Source organism: Canis lupus, chromosome 26 (assembly GCF_048164855.1).
Source record: "Canis lupus baileyi chromosome 26, mCanLup2.hap1, whole genome shotgun sequence".
NCBI classification, from domain to species: domain Eukaryota; kingdom Metazoa; phylum Chordata; class Mammalia; order Carnivora; family Canidae; genus Canis; species Canis lupus.
In genome coordinates, this window is record NC_132863.1 from 49,447,715 (window position 1) to 49,464,399 (window position 16,685).

The 16,685-nt window shown below is 52.0% G+C and overlaps 1 protein-coding gene across 3 annotated transcripts in view; it reads left to right on the forward strand.

Annotated features, from left to right (window-relative positions):
• The window catches only part of DNAJC5 (DnaJ heat shock protein family (Hsp40) member C5), a 33,568-nt gene extending 17,475 nt beyond the window's left edge, over positions 1-16,093 (forward strand). For 2 of the 3 annotated variants that reach the window (XM_072801817.1, XM_072801818.1), the window contains exons 2-5: positions 10,477-10,594; positions 11,301-11,514; positions 12,079-12,250; positions 12,705-16,093. In XM_072801817.1, the coding sequence (XP_072657918.1) occupies positions 10,488-10,594; positions 11,301-11,514; positions 12,079-12,250; positions 12,705-12,808 (597 nt within the window). In that variant the 5' untranslated portion in view covers positions 10,477-10,487 and the 3' untranslated portion in view covers positions 12,809-16,093. Of the gene's footprint in view, positions 1-10,476; positions 10,595-11,300; positions 11,515-12,078; positions 12,251-12,332; positions 12,407-12,704 lie in introns of all 3 variants that reach the window. The other variant, XR_012018875.1, reaches the window with a different exon arrangement.
• The last annotated feature ends 592 nt before the right edge of the window (positions 16,094-16,685 follow it).

The following is a 16,685-nucleotide window of genomic DNA, read 5'->3' on the forward strand; positions in this document are numbered from 1 at the left end:
GGTGCTCCCAATGCCTGGCATGTGAGAGACTCACTAAATAATTTTCAAATAAGTTATTAGGAGGATGATAAATGCCACGTGAGCCACGTGGATATATGGTCTTTGTCCTTTAGGTGGGGTGTTGCCCTGTGCTTGTGCCATCGTATGTAATTATTCGTAGTAATGGGAAATGGGTGAGTAGGGCATCTTCTTTAAGAACACGTATGCAGGGGATCCCTGGGTGGCTCAGCGATTTGGCGCCTGCCTTTGGCCCAGGGCGCAGTCCTGGAGTCCTGGGATCGAGTCCCGTGTCGGGCTCCCGGCATGGAGCCTGCTTCTCCCTCTGCCTGTGTCTCTGCCGCTCTCTTTCTCTGTCTATCATAAATAAATAAATAAATAAAATATTAAAAAAAAAGAACACGTATGCATTTGATGCAGCAAGTGGACTTTCCTCTTAGCATTGCAGAAATGATCAAAATAGGGATCTTGTTTCTGTTTTCTTTGATGGGAAATATTATAAAGATAGTTCCATATTGCATGATAATTTAATTAAAATTCCAGTTGGAAAAAAAACACAGAATATGTTGATAGCGTGTGATTGGAGGGTCATGCATGAGCTGTGACAGTCTCCAGTGGCCGTCCTCCGCCCATCCAAGTGTCAGGCGCTTTGGATGCCAAGCAGTGTGTGTTAGGGAGCCGGGATCAGTGAAGCAGCAGGGCACAGTTCTCCTTGCTGGGGGTGCAGTGCTCCCTGGGAGTCCTCCGCAGCTGTAACAACCACTGCATTTCCTTACAGTGGGTAGCACTTGTTTAACTTTTGGTTGTCTTCTGGTTTAAATTTTCCCATTTGTTGTGGGCTACCTTTCCAGTTTGGTTGCCAGAGGAAATAGTGAATAAATCATTAACTGAAGTAAGAAGAGTGGACTGATGGGATAACGTTGACTTCTCTTGAATGGTTTCTGTTGGAAATGCCTTCACCTCGGAGCACAAAGATGGCTTAGTTAACCATGTGACTCTTGATTTCAGCTCAGGTCATGATCACAGGGTAGTGGCATCAAGCCTCAAGTTGGGCTCCATGTTCAGTGGGAAGTCTATTTGTTTCTCTCTCTCTTTTTTTTTTTAAAAGATTTTATTAATTTATTCATGAGCGACACGGGGGGGAGGCGCAGAGACACAGGCAGAGGGAGAAGCAGGATCCCTACAGGGAGCCCGGTGCGGGACTCGATCCCAGGACCCCAGGATCATGCTCTGAGCCGAAGGCAGGTGCTAAACCACTGAGCCCCCCCGGGCGTTCCCCTACCCCTGGTTTCCATTCTTGACTGCTACCTTTTGGTTTGTGTCTTCACTGGCTGGTGTTTTGACAGATCATTTTTTCTAGAAGCTTCTTGTTCTGTAAGTTCTTGTGTCCACATGAATATTAGTCTATGCCTCCGTCTGTGGAGAGCTTGCCTGATTATAATATTATCGGGTCAGAAATGTTCAGATGTTGCTTCAGTAACATTCTGATGCTCCGTGTTACAGATTTGTGCTACTCGAGTTACAAGGGAGAAAGCTGCCAGTCACAAATGACTCAGGATGCTAAATAATTTTGTTTTTAATCTCTGTGTTTGAAGAGATAACAATATTTATTTATTTATCTGTTTGTTTATTAATGAGTAAGCAAGAGAGCACACAGGCAGGGGCAGGGGGAGAGGGAGCGGCAGACCCCCCACCGAGCAGGGAGCCCACCGATGCAGGGCACTCTCCCGGACCCCGAGATCATGACCTGAGCTGAAGGCAGGTGTTCACTAACCCAAGTGCCCTAGGTATAGTTTTTTATTAAGCAAATATTAGCCTTTAAAAAAGTTTGGAGGGATCCCTGGGTGGCGCAGCGGTTTGGTGCCTGCCTTTGGCCCAGGGCGCGATCCTGGGGACCTGGGATCGAGTCCCACATCGGGCTCCCGGTGCATGGAGCCTGCTTCTCCCTCAGCCTGTGTCTCTGCCTCTCTCTCTCTCTCTCTCTCTCTCTGTGACTATCATAAATAAATAAAAATTGAAAAAAAAAATATTTAAAAAAGTTTGGATATAGTTACTGGCAATCCATTGAAACTAAGAAAATTAAATCTAAATTTAATGGTATTGGTTTTTCTTAGGATAGTTCTGAGGCTAGGAAATTTTTGACATTCATTATAGTCACATCTGTGATATCTGGCTGACCACTGACTTGTAAGTAGTACTGGTGAATCATAATTTAAAATGTGAAAGTTTGGGGGCATCTGGGTGGCTCAGTTGGTAAAGTCAGCCTTAGGCTCAGGTCGTGATCTCCGGGTCCTGGGATGGAGCCTCTAGTCGGGCTCCCTCCTCAGCAGGGAGTCTGCTGCTTCCTCTCCCTCTGCCTCTCTCCCCTCCGCTCCTGTGGGCTCAGTCTCTCTTTCTCTCCGTCAAATAAATAAAATCTTTAAAAAAAATAAAATGTGAAAGTTTCACAGGGTTAAATTTAAGTAGCTGACTGCCTTTAGATATCATCAACATGTCTCCAGTGTGTGTGGTGGGTGTGGTTCCAGGAAAACTGCAGTAAAGCAAAGCAGTATAGTGAGTCAAATGAATTTTTTTGTTTCCCAGTGCATATAAAAGTTATGTTTATGCTGTACTGTTGTCTGGTAAGTGTGCAGTGGCATTGTGTTTTTTAAAAAAGGTACATACCTTAATTTAAAAATACTTTATTGCTAAAAAATGCTAACCATCATCTCAGCTTTTGAGTCAGAATCACTGATCACAGATCACCATGATAAATATAATAACAATGAAAAAGTTTGAAATGTTACAAGAATTACCAGAATGTGACAGAGAGAGTAATAAGCAAATGCCGTTGGAAAAGAGACTAGCAAAAAAAAAAAAAAAGGAAAAGGAAAAGAGCCTAGCTTGACATATGGTTGCCAAAAACCTTAGATTTGGTAAACAAAGCAAAACACCATTATCTGGAACATGTAATAAGAAGAAGAATGCTTGTAGTTGATTATTTTTACAGAGCAGATGAAAAAAGTATTAATTATTAATGTTTTTCTATAGATGGGGTCTGGAGGTCAGCTATCTAGTAGATATTGGGTAACTGAGAATAAAAACCAAAGCAATTACTTAGTGGGCAGCGATTGGACAGGCCGTGGCTCCCTGTCACGGACCAGCTGGAGGAGATACTTGGTCCTGGGCGGCCGGCTGCGACGTGCTGCCTCACCCAGCGTCACCAGGGGCCCTGCTGGCCCCGTGCTGGCCTGCTGCCGCGAGGTCCACAGCGGAGGAGGAGACTCCGCGTGGCAGGGACTTGCCCAGGCTCACGCAGCTGGAAGCTTGCAGAGCTGGCCTTAGACTTCTCCCTCCCTGATTCCCCGAGGTCTCCCTCAGATGGCGGGGAGACGTGTTTTATTGTGTGTCCGCCATCATCCCTTAGGCTTAGGGTCAAGGGGTGATGCCCTTGGGTTTGGGTTCAGATCCTGACCTCACCTCTCTGTATTTCCGTCTCTACATCTGTGATGTACCTGCTGGGGAGCCTGCTGGGGAGGGCGGGAGGCCCCATGGGCTGCCACCCTCCAGGAGCCCAGTCTGGCGATCCAGGTGGGCCTGCCCCCAGTGGCCGTCAACCCAGCACCCTGTCCTGCCCGGGTGAGCCTTTGTGTTGTCGTCGGGCCAGGAGGGAGTGGAAGCCTGTGGCCTGGGTCCTGCGTCTCACTGTCTCATCCCGGGTTTTCGTCTTCCCTCTTCTCTCTTTCTGCCTTCATTTTAGAAGGCAGGAGCCGTGCTCTTCCCAAACTTCTATTTGCATACTTTGTGCTTGGTGGATGATAGAATTTTAGGCTGAAAATCTTTTTCTTCTGGAATATGCAGCTTTTCTGGTGTTGGGCAGTTCTCAGTCCTGCCCTGGTACTTGATAGCGCTTTTCAGTTGGCACACCTGTGTTTTCTTACTGCTCTAGTTTTGGTTCCTTTTTTTTTTTTTTTTTTTTAAGATTTTATTTATTTATTCATGGGGGTGGGGGGTGGGCAGAGACACAGGCAGAGGGAGAAGCAGGCTCCATGCAAGGAGCCAGATGCGGGACTTGACCCCGGGTCTCCAGGATTACGCCCTGGGCTGAAGGTGGCGCTAAACCGTTGAGCCACTCAGGCTCAGGGATCTCCCCCCCGCCATTCCTTTTGTTTTTAATTGGCTTTCCCCCCCTATGTTTGCCTGTATTCCTTATCTTTCAACTTCCTGCTACACAATTTCTCTTCCTATTTTGTTTGCTTTGTGCCAATTCTCCCTGGAAGATACCCCGACTGTGACTTCCTCTGCACTCTGTCCCTCACGCCCTCGGCTTGTGCTGGCAGAGGGACGCCTGCCTGCTCAGGCGCGAGGTCCCAGAGCGGTCCTACTCCTTGGCACTCCCTTGTCGTCCTAGTTTACTCTTTTCCACAGTTTCTTTTCATTTATAGGCATAGTAGCCTTCAGCCTCTGGGGATCGCAGAACTGAAAAGCTTGCCATTCTTCCTCGGCTCCTCAACTCTCTCTTTTGTACTTTGTTTCCTGGTTGATGGCTGCTCAGCTTCGGGGTTACAGAAAGATTGGACAGAGCGTAGAGAGAATTCTCATATGTTCCCTTCTGCTGCGCCACCCCACGGCTCTCCTGTCCCCGCACAGCTCGTGTTGGTGTGGCGCGTCGTTGGCCCGCTGACCCACCCAGGGTTGATGCGTTACTAACCCAAGTCCATAGTTTCCCTTAGCGGCACTCTGGTGTTGCACCTCCTGTGGGATTTTGACAAACCTGTGATCACATGTATCCGCCACCGTAGTGTCACACGGTTTCATCCCCCCAAAATCCTCCGTGCTCTGCCTCTCATCCCTCCCTCCTCCAGCCCCTGGCAACCACCGATCTCTGTACTGTCCCTGGAGTTTCACCTTTTCCAGGATGTCATAGAGATGGAGTCACCCAGTGTGGAGCCTTTTCACGGCTCAGTAGCTCATTTCTTTCCAGCATCGAAGAATATCCAGTGTCTGCATGGTCGCAGTTTGTTTATGCACTCGCTCTGAGGGACATCTTCATTGCGCCTAAGTTTTGGCAATTATGAACACATTAGCTTATTAAAGTAGTAGGCTATCGTCACATAATAGATTATTAAATCAGTATTGAGTTTAGGAATTAAATCCATCTCCTCGTTTTTCACATGGTTGACTTCTGGGTGCGATCTGCAGGCGTGTGATGGGGCCGGGTGCCGCCGAGGCCTGTCATGCTCCCTTCACAGAGGCAGACATAGTGCAGAGATTGGAAGCCCTTTTTTATTTTAGGGGTGTCCCTGTATTTCCTGAGAAGGTGGTTTGTTTATATTTTTTTGTTAATGTTAAGCAGCAGGAAAGACAATTCAGCTAGTCACAACTTTTTTTTTTTTAAGATTTTATTTATTTATTCCTGAGAGACCCAGAGAGAGAGAGAGGGAGAGAGAGGCAGAGACACAGGCAGGGGAGAAGCAGGCTCCATGCAGGGAGCCCGATGAGGGACTCGATCCTGGAACCCCAGGGTCACACCCTGAGCCAAAGGCAGGCGCTAAACCACTGAGCCACCCGGGCGTCCCCAGCTAGGCATAACTTAGGACAGTGTGTCCTTTTGGAGAACCAGAAGGCCGACTCACCTTTAGTGTGGGTGATCCCTGAACTTGAAATCAGCAGTAGCTTCTGGGCCTGCTTCTGTGACTAATTACTTATGAATTTTGGTAAATCATTTTGCATCTTTGGGCTTCCTTCCCTTTGATAATCTGAAAGAATTGGGCCAGGACCTTGTATCTGAGGTCGTCTTTTCCCACTGTTCTCTTGCTTCCAGCTCTGCTAGATCTAGCTTTTGTTGCTGGTAGCAATATGCTATGTTCTCTCCAGTTAAAGCTTCTTTTTTTTTTTTTTTTTTTAAGATTTTATTTATTTATTCATGAGAGACAGAGAGAGAGAGAGAGAGGCAGAGACACAGGCAGAGGGAGAAGCAGGCTCCATGCAGGGAGCCCGACATGGGACTCGATCCCGAGTCTCAAGATCAGGCCCTGGGCTGAAGGCAGCGCTAAACTGCTGAGCCACCTGGGTTGCTCAAAGCTTCTTTTAATGGTCTAGACCAACCAAGTAACTTGAATTAGAATAGTAATGAGCTGTTAATTGGAATTTTAATTAAGATGATTGTAAATTCACGTGTAGTTATTAAGAAAACCAGCACTTTGCTGGTTTTTCCCAACGGTGACATTTTGCCAAACCTTAATTTACTATCCTCACCAGGATCCTGGTGTTGATATAATCTACCAGCCTTACTCCGAGTCCTCATTCTTTACTTGTACTTATTCGTGTGCGTGTGTCCCACCTCTGTACAGAGCTGGCACCTGTGCAGGTTTGTGTGTCCACCACTGGACCCAGGATACTGGAATCCTCAGTACCACAGGTCACCCAGTGAGTCCCACCCACGCCTCTTCCTTGACCCTTGGCAACCAGCTGACCAGACCCTCTTCAGTTTCTAACATTGTATCATTTCCAAAGTGTGGTATAAATGCAGTGGTGTAGTGTGTAACCTTTTGGGATTGGCTTTTATCTGCTCAGTTTAATTCCCCGGGGTTCATCCAGTGGACACATGCAGCAGTGGTCTTGTTGCCAAGTCCTGTTACATCCTGCCCATGCGTATTGCAGTTTCTAACCATTTAGTTGAAGGACATCTGGACTGATCCTAGTTTGGGGCTGTTACAAATAAAGCTGCTATGAATGTTGTAGATTTTTATGTGAACACGTGTTGTGTTTCTTTTTCTTTTGGATAAATCAGCCAGGAGCAGAACTGCTGGGTGCCACAGCAGGTGTGTGCCAGGTAGTTGTGCAGAGTTACCCTGAGCCCTTGTAACTCGTCCCTCTCTCTGCCTCTGCTTTCAGACCACCTTATATAGATGACTTTGCATTTGCTAGAGTTTCTCTTTAAGGTCCGGCCCCTTTCGCTCAGCAGCATGCTGAAGAGTCGTGCGTGGCTCATTCCATTCCTGCCGCGTGGTAGTCCGCTCTGCGGTAGACCCCTGTTTATCCATCCACCTGTCGAGGGACGTTTGGATTATTCCCCAGTTTGGGGTATTGTGAGGAGAGCTGCTGTGAACATTGGTGTAAGGTCTTTGTGTAGACGTGTGTTTTCAGTTCATGTAGGTCAAATACTATACCGGCAGTGGAATTGCTGGCTCGTACGGTGAGTGTACGTCTAACCTCTTCACTTAAGGCACTACCAGGCTGTTTTCTAAAGGGGTTGTACTGTTTTACATTTTCAGCATGTATGAGAGTCCATGTTCCCTTACATCTTTGCTAACACTTGATGTGGTTCATTTTTCAATAGAAGCCATTCTAGTAGGTATGTAGTAGTACCTCCTCTTAGTCCGCATTTCTGAATAACTAATGATGAACATCTTTTCATGTATTATTCCTGTGTACCAGCGTTGCTGCAGCTAACATATGCCCTTTGTATTTCCATACAATTTTGAAGTAATTTTCCCAGTTTCTGCAAAAAGGCCTGCAAGGATTAGAGTTAAGATTGTATAGAACCGTACATCGATTTGGAGAAGATTGATAGTCCTGAGTCTTCTGATTCATGAACATGATAAAGCTCTGATTTTTTAGATCCTTTGTTTCTCTTGGCAATGTGTAGTTTTCAGTTAGAGGTCTTGTATGTCTTTTGTTAATTTTTTATTCCTAACTAAGTCTGTGGTTTGGGATGCTGCTGTAAATGAAACTTGTATATAATATTATTTTCCAATTGTTTACTGCTCTCAAGTAAAAATACAGTTTTAAATGTTTATATCCTGTGACCTTGGTAAATTCACTTATTAGTTGTAGGTTTTTGTTTTAATTTGGTTAGTTTTTGTTCTGTTTTTGTTTTTTGTTGATCCCTTAGGATTTTCTATATAAACCACCAAATCCTCTGTGAGTAGGGACAGTTTTATGTCTTGATTTTTTTTTTTTTTTTTTTTTGTCCCCTGTCATGGTGTTCAGGGTCCAAGAACAGTGTTGGCTAGAACTGGTGAGAGCAGACATCCTTGTCACATTCTGATCTTAAGGGAAAACCATTCAGTATTTCACTAGTAAGCATATCAGCAATAGATAGGTTTTTCAGACTGAGGAAGTTATCTTCTATTCCCAGTATATGGAGAATTTTTTATTTAATGTAATTTTTTTAAAAGATTTTATTTATTTATTCATGAGAGACACACTCACAGAGAGAGAGAGGCAGAGACATAGGCATAGGGAGGAGCAGGCTCCATGCAGGGAGCCCGACCTGGGACTCGATCCTGATCCTGGGTCTCTAGGATCACGCCCTGGGCTGAAGGCGGCGCTAAACCGCTGAGCCACCCGGGCTGCCCCTGGAGAATTTTTTAAATCATGAATTAGTGTTGAACTTTGCTACATACTTTGAAGAATCTGTTGAGATGATCATGTGATTTATCTCATTTGTTCTATAATATAGTGGATTATATTGGTTTATTTTGAAATGTTGAATCAGGCTTGCATTCTTGGGATAATTTCTGTTTGATTAGCTTTGATTTGCTAGAATTTTGTTAAGGATTTTTGCGTCTGTGTTTGTGAGGGATTTTTTTCATAATGTCTCTGTGAGGTCATGCTGGCCTCCAAAAACAGAAAAGGTTTTTGAGAAAGTTTGCCTGAGATTTATAGTTGGATAGTTGATAGAAAAGTCATCAAGGCCTGGAACTTTGTAGGAAGGTTTTCTGTTACAGATTCAATTGTGCTAATGCATTTAGAACTAACCAGATTCTGGTTCATCCTGTGTTAATTTGGGTAAATTGTATTTTTCAAGGTATTTATCTGTTTCATCTAACTTATTGGCATAAAGTTGTCCGTAATTTTCTGTATCATCTTTTTTGTGCCTATAGGGTCTATATTGATGACCTGTCTTTGTTTCCTTCCTCATGTCATTCATTTCTGTTCTTTTTTTTTCTTTGGTCAGCTGTTGATCAGTTTTGCTATTGTTTTCAAAGAGCCAGCTTTTGACTTTGTTAAATTTCTCTATCATTTATCTATTTTTTATTTTGATTTTTTGCTCTTTATTATTTCCTGCTTTCCATTTCCTATGGGTCTGCCCTGCTGCTTCTAAAGCAATAGAACTTGAATCTTAGATCTTGGTTAATATATTTTATTATTCAACTCAGAGTAATTTTTCTTGGGGCACCTGGGGGGCTCAGTTGATTGCCTTCAGCTTGGGTCATGATCCTGGGGTCATGATCGAGGCCCACATCAGGCTCCCTGCTCAGTAAGGAGTCTGCTTCTCCCTCTGCCTCTCCCCCTCTGCCCCTGCTCGTACACTCCTGTGTGCTCTCTCAAATAAATAAAATCTAACAAAATCCCCAAAAAACAAATTTTATTTTAAAAAAATACTTGAGGTTTTCTTAGGTATCTTATTGTTGGGTTCCTAACAATTTTTGCCAAGGTCAGGGAACACACTGTGTATGATTTCAACCCATATAAATATATTAAAACTTGTTTTAGAGTCTTAACATGTGGCATGTTTGGGTGATTTAAAAAAAAACTGTTTACATGTTAGGTGTCTCTAAGTATCAGGTTATGGTGGTTGATAGTGTTTTTCAGATCACCTATTTTTCTTGTTTTGTTGTGGTTTGTCCATTCTGAGAGAGGGGTGTGAAGATTTCTATAGCTGTGGGTTTCCTTTTAATTTTGTCAGTACTTGTATTAAAGTCTTCTGAGACTCTTTTTTTTTTTTTAAATATTTTATTTATTTATTCATGAGAGACACAGAGAGAGGGAGAGACATAGGCAGAGGGAGAAGCAGGCTCCATGCTGGGAGCCTGACATGGGTGGGATTCGATCCTGGGTCTCCAGGATCAGGCCCCGGACTGAAGGCGGCGCTAAACCGCTGAGCCACCCGGGCTGCCCCATCTGAGACTTTTTTTTTTTGAGACTCTTTTTTTTTTTTTTTTTTTTTTTTTAATTTATTTATGATAGTCACAGAGAGAGAGAGAGAGGCAGAGACACAGGCAGAGGGAGAAGCAGGCTCCATGCACCGGGAGCCCGACGTGGGATTCGATCCCGGGTTGAGACTCTTTTTAAAGTGTGTAGTTGGGTCTTGAGTTTTTATCCATTCTGACAACCTCTTTATTTCACTTTTTAGTATAGAGACGTCATTTCCCTCTTTCTTTTGGCTTTTCACCTCTACTACTTTGCATTTTTTTATTTAGAGGTCGCTCTAGGGAGGACAGTAAGGACACTCAGTTGTTTACAGTGTGTGTAGCAGTAGTCCAGCACCCCACAGGCACGTCGCAGACTCTGCCTCTGCTCCCCATATGGGACCACTCCCCACACCCCTTTGTGTTCTAGTTGGATGTATTGCGCCTGTGAACCTCACGGCCCCCAGTAGCAGGGCTGTGATAGCTCGCTTAAAGCAGTCCTGTGGAATAAAGTCCACCAGCTTTGCACTTGGAATCTTTATCTATAGTTTTTGATGTTTTCTTTGCATTTTTCTTGTAGATTAGCCTACCATGGCAGACCAGAGACAGCGCTCACTCTCTACCTCTGGGGAATCACTATACCATGTTCTGGGGCTGGACAAGAATGCAACCTCAGATGACATTAAAAAGTCCTATCGGTAAGAGCGCGCACTGCAGGAGGACCTTGTACCTCTTGTGCTTTGATCTGCATTTACCAAGAACCACGCCATGGGTTCGCCCGCTGACTCCGTGTGTGACTGGGAATACTTCCATCTACCTTTGTATGGTAGCGTGTTCCCTTGTAGCTTAAAATTCTTATATTGGTATTTTCTTAGCAACAAAAAAGTAACAGTTGTGGATAATCCACGCTGTCTACCCTGGAGCAGCCAGTTCCGGGAGGCAGGTCTGAGTCTGTTCATCAGAGCAGACTGGGCTTCAGTGTCGAATGATTTCCTCCTTTCAACACCGGGATGACCGTCTCCTCCACGTAGCCTTCACGTCGAACTTCCGTTCGGCTTCCTTGAGTGCACTCGTTAATCTGTACCCTTCGAGTCCTCTCCTGTGTTCTCCCCGTTGTGCAGTTCTACACAGCAGACAGTAGGACCCTTGCTCATCACTTTATTCGGCTAAATGTGCAGTTAGCCCGCGAGGACGCTAGAGGTCAGCAGTAGGTTCACCAGTAGGTTCGCCTTGGCGCCGTCCAAGAGGGATGGGCTGGTGCGGCCAGGTCAGGGCCAGGAGGTTTGCCCCAGACGACTGCACAGGTGCCTTCCCATCTGACATTCTCCAGCTCCGTGGTGAGGTTTCCTGCCCTCTCACGGGGGAATGTGGAATTAGGGACAAAGAAATGGTTTTGGTTTGCAGGAAACTTGCCTTGAAATATCACCCCGACAAGAACCCCGATAACCCAGAGGCCGCAGACAAGTTTAAGGAGATCAACAATGCCCACGCCATCCTGACGGACGCCACAAAGAGGAACATCTACGACAAGTACGGCTCGCTGGGGCTCTACGTGGCCGAGCAGTTCGGGGAGGAGAACGTGAACACCTACTTCGTGCTCTCCAGCTGGTGGGCCAAGGTGAGGGGGGCAGGTGACCTGGTGCCAGCTCGGGTTTCAGGTCTCGCGGGGTCAGGGTGTTTGGGCCAAGGGTTTGTGCCCCTGGGGAGTGGTTTCCGGGCAGGGGGCAGCCTTTGCCCCCATCCCGTGTGAGTGCCCGGGTTCCACCACGGGGCCAGCGGTGCCACTCTGCTCTCTGAGTCACCGTCTGCTCTTCCACGGAGGCGGGGGGGCCTTTTCCCGTCACGCGGCGGGTAGGTGTTCTGTCGCTAGCAGGGAAGACTCGTTTGGAATCTCTCTGGCTTGAGACACTTTGGACGTACCATGTATTTGTACCCGTTTGGAACGTTCGTCCTTGCCCTAACTTTACCTGAAGGCCAAGTCGCCTGCAGGCGCCAGGCCGGGGAGGCCGCTGTGCGGTGCCGACAGCCCTTTCTTGAAGCGAGTGAGCTCTGTCCCTCCGTCTTCCCGCTCCTGGGTCCGCAGGGGCTTTCGTGGCCCGGGCCCTCGCCTCTCCCCGGGGCTGGTGGTGGTGGGTGGGGGTCAGGGAGGCCCCCACCAGCGCCCCTGTGTCCGCCCATGCAGGTCCTGTTCGGGGTGTGCGGGGTGCTCACCTGCTGCTACTTCTGCTGCTGCCTGTGCTGCTGCTTCAACTGCTGCTGCGGGCGGTGCAAGCCCCGGGCGCCCGCAGGGGAGGACGCCGACTTCTACGTGTCCCCCGAGGACCTGGAGGCGCAGCTGCAGTCGGATGAGCGGGGTGAGTGCCGCCGAGGGCCGCCGCGTGGGGCGGGGAGGGGCAGGGCGGGCCCTGAACCGTGTCGACCTGTCTTGTCAAACAGGAGGGCACTGACACTGTGCGGGAGTGTTTGTGGTGGCGGCTGGGACTGTTGAGGTGTGAACGTGGACACTTGAGGTAAAAGCAGACGCAGAGGGCCGTCCCCACCCGCGCACTGAAGCGGCCGGAGTTCGGCGGGACCGAGTAGGTGGGGAGGGCCCGGGGGCTGGCGGCGACCTGAGGCGACTGAGGCAGGCTGTGTTGGGTGGAGGTCCGCAGCTAGCCTCTCCCCTCCGACCTCTGACCCCAGCGGAGCGGCCAGGCGACGGAGGATGGTCACACGAGGACGGTGTTGTCGGGGCCACGCGTGTGCTGCTGCGGCCGATGGCCAGGCCGCCGCCCTCACACGATGAGCATGCGTGTGCTTGCTTTTCAGAGGCCACAGACACGCCGATTGTCATACAGCCAGCGTCTGCCACAGAGACCACCCAGCTCACGGCCGACTCCCACCCCAGCTACCACACCGACGGGTTCAATTAAGTTCAGGAGCAGCTGTGATAGAGGATAGCGCAGCACCCGGCCACTTCACCCTTAGAATCATGAACTGTAGTCACAGAGATGGGGGGAGCCGCCCTGGCCACGGAGGAGGGGCAGCCGCCGCCCGCCGGGCCCTTCCCACCTCTGTGCCCGCCCACCCGTCGCCCCCAACACGTGAAGTGCGTCGCATGCGGTATTTAAAGCAGTTTAGCTACAGTCTTCTTCTTCTTCTGTTTTCTCCTTTTTTAATAGCATGTACGGGGTTATGTTCTGTGTCTGTCCGTGTCGTGGACGTGCTGCGGCGTGACCGCACTGAGCAGACGGTGGAGCCTCCTCGGGGCTTCCCACACGCTGCACGGACCGTGGCTGCGTGGTGCCTCCCGGGCGGGCGGGCTCAAACAGGAGGGGGGGCCTCTGCCCCGGGTTGGTGAGGGCCGCGGCCGGGGCTGCTGGCGGGAGTGGGGGGCCTGAGCCCCACCGAGCACTGCCGGCTATGTGGCCCTGGGCGTGCCCTTGCCGTGCTGTTGCTTTGTGCGGGTGTGTGTGCCCCGGTCGCCCGGGAAGTTTGTTGTAGAAAGTGTGGGGGCTCCACTGACCCCGGGACCACATGGTGTACCTGGTGCGGCCTCAGTCTCCGCGTCTCACGGTCCTCTGAGCTGCTCCCTCGCCAGCCTGCGGGACGTGGTTGTCGCAGTCTCCCACGCTCCCCCCGGGCCACGAGCTGGATCATTGGGGCCATATTCCCGCTACCTCCTCTCCCCTCCTGCCACCCTCCACATTCCTTCAGGCCCGCGTGGCCTTCTGGTCCTTTCTGAACCTCTAAGAACCGCACATGGCAGCAGTGACCCCATTTGTTGTTGTTAGAGGGGCTGTGCGCGGGCTGCTGCTGGAGCACGGCCGAGCAGCCCTGGGAGGCACACGCGGGGAACACGGCCGGATCCCTGCTTCCCGGGCCCGTCCCCCCACCCCCCACCCCACCCCCACCCCCGGTCCTTCCCCTGGGCCTCCGGGCACTGTCGATGGTTCAGGCAGAGCTAGAGACGCCAGGTTCCTGGCGGAGGGACCAGCTGGACCAGAGGCACGGCCTGGTGCCCGTGGCGTGTGAGGCAGCGGCCAGGCCAGGGGACCCCCACTGTCTTGAGCAGCACCTTCTGTGAACCGTTGTTGGAAGTCGGTCTTTCCTGTCCTTGTCCCTGAGCTGTGGTGGGGCCCCTGCTGCGGAGGATGGGGAAGGGCCGCGCCCGAGCCAGAGTCCAGGCTTGTCCCCAGCAGCCCTGGGTGTGCTGTGGCGCCGGCCTCCCAGCTGGGGTCTCCGCGCGGCAACCTCGTGGCCGCTGCCGATCGTCTCCTGGATTCCCAGTAGATGAGAACGATGGGGAGCGTGGCCGAGAGCCCGAGGGCCCGGGGGGCCGGCGGGGCCGGCGGGGGGGGGTGGGGGGGTGGGCAGAGCCGCGGGGGGCACCGGTGGCTGCGGAGGAGCTGGTCCTTGGGCAGCTTTTTGGTCCCCCCCCCTTTTTATTGGCTTTTGTTCATTAAAACGATCGTGAAGACTTTCAGTGAGAAGGAAAATAGGCATATGATGTTAAATTAGAAATGGTTTGCTCAAGTCCGTCGTCACGAGAGGATCAGGTCATTGGCTGAGCCCGGAACCGGGGAGGAGGCCCGAGCGCAGGCCGCCTTCTCCGCCCCCGGGTGCAGCGCAAGGGCGCAGCCTCTGCCGTGCATGTGCAAGTGACTTTGAGCGGTTTTTCCCTGGAATGGCAGGAACCAGGGTCAAGGCGTGGCCCCCAGGGAGCGAGCGTCCCCACGGCGGTGGGGTCTGCGGGGGCCTCGCGGGGTCTCCACGCACCCACCCGGGCGGCTCCCCTGGGGGGTGCCGGCTGTTGAGCCCGGGCTCCTGCAGGACTGGTGAACAGTGAGTGAGTTAGCAGTGGTGACAACAGCCCCCGATGGTGGCGAGGCCTGCCCGGGACAGGGCCCGGGCTGCGGCGGCACCGGGTGGGTCGGAGGCCGAGCCCCTTCCGCAGTCCGCAGGCCTCGCCTGCGTTTCCCGTCCCCAGTGGTCTGTGTGTGTCCCCGGGAGCAGAGGTGCCGAGTCGGGGGGGACCTTGTTGGCGGGCTGCGCAGTGAGAGCACCTGGGCCCAGGGTGGGGAGCACGGAGACGCCGCAGGGTGGCTGCTGGCACACGCTTCTGTCCCTGCTCAGTGACGCGGTCTTGTCTTCCTTTGGCTTTACTCTCCCTTCGAACTGCTTTAGATATTAGCCCTCGTGTGAGCGCCGGTCCCAGGGGGAGGCCGGGGGTGCGGCCGGGGGAGCAGCCCGCACAGGGAATGCCCGTCCAGGCCAGGTCGTGGGGGCCGCCTGCAGGGGGGGATGGGGGCCCCCCCGGCACCGGGGGGTGGGGGCGGGAGCTCATCCCGTTCCTGGTCAGCACGCCGACCTGGGAGCCCCGGTGTCCCGGGGCCGCCCTGTGTGTTCTCGTTATTTTGGTTGTGAATCCTCCTGTGGAAATCGGCAGAAGCCGCGTCCTCCTGTCCTTCCGAGCACGGTTGGCGTGTCTGGGCCGTGGGTGCGGGCCGTGGGTGCCTCTGTGCGTGTACATATGTGGATATGTATATACCACGCCGCGGTGTGGCTGCTGTTGTCCGGCGACAAGTACAATAAAAGTTTGGCTCCGAAACGGCCTCGGGTTTCTTGGTGAGTCGGGTCAAGAACAGGGTCGTGGCGGGAGCGCTCCGCCCGGGGCCCAGAGGGGACAGCGGCCCTGTCACGTGCCTGGGTCAGGGCGGCGGGTGGCTCCCCTTCCCCGGGGAGGGTGCCGGGCCCACCCGTCGTGCTCCCCTGCCCTCCAGGTGAGTGTCCTTTGTGACATCTTCAGGCTGGAAACCCTTCCCTCCCTGAAACGGTAGGGCCAGTTTTCTGAGCGTCAGATACAACCAGTGACCGAGTGCATCCCGAGGGGGACGCGTCCTGGCCGCGGGGCGCCCTCCGGGAAGGGGCAGCACCCTGGGAGGTGGTTTCCCCGGAGAACGGGACCGTGTGTCAAGCTACGTGAGGGGCGGTTTACCCTGAAACCTATACACGTTGTCTTCAGATGCTCAGAGCAACTGCATGGCCAACCGTTGTCCCCGGGTTCTGGGGGGTGGGCCTGTGGCCCCGAGTCCCACGTGCACCCCGAGGCCAGGCCGGAGGCTTAGGATGGTTCCGTGCTGATGTCCATCGCGTATGTCTGAATGTTGACCTTAAGATGAAGATAACTGTTGTACAATAAATGTTTTCACTGCAAACCAGCCTGTGTCTCCTTCAATGAGCCCTGGAGTCCTCTGGGGGCGTCGCGCTCGGGGGCAGGGTCTCCCTCCCGCCTGCCTGGCCCGCGCCCCTCAGCTGTTTCCCCCTTGGTTCTCTAAGTGCAGCGCGCAGAAGGGGTCCCCTGAGCCCACGTGTGGTGGGGACAGCTCTGCCCCCCCAGAGCCTCCGTCCACCCGCCCAGAGGGGAGTTGGGCCGCAGGGCTCTGCAGCAGGCGGAGGGGACGGGCCTCAGGGCAGCCTCCCAGTGGTGCCCGGCCTGCTGCCCCGGGGCGTCCGTGGAGGCCAGAGGCCCCGCGCCTCCACCCTGCTGTTGCGCCTTCCTGGCTCACGTCCAGGCCACTGGTGAGCTGGTGCTGCGCCAGCGTCTCCCCGCGGGGCCGTTGTCCCTCACACTGCGGCCGCCCTGCGCCACTGCCCGGCGCACAGAGGGCCCAGCCAGGCCTCCCTGCACCACGCGGTCCCCACGCAGGGCTCCTGGCCTCGCCTCTGTCCCAGGGCAGGTGTGTCCCTGGGTGCTCGTGTCCCCTTCTGCACATGTCAAGCGGGTGGGGGGGCTATCAGTGGAGTGGG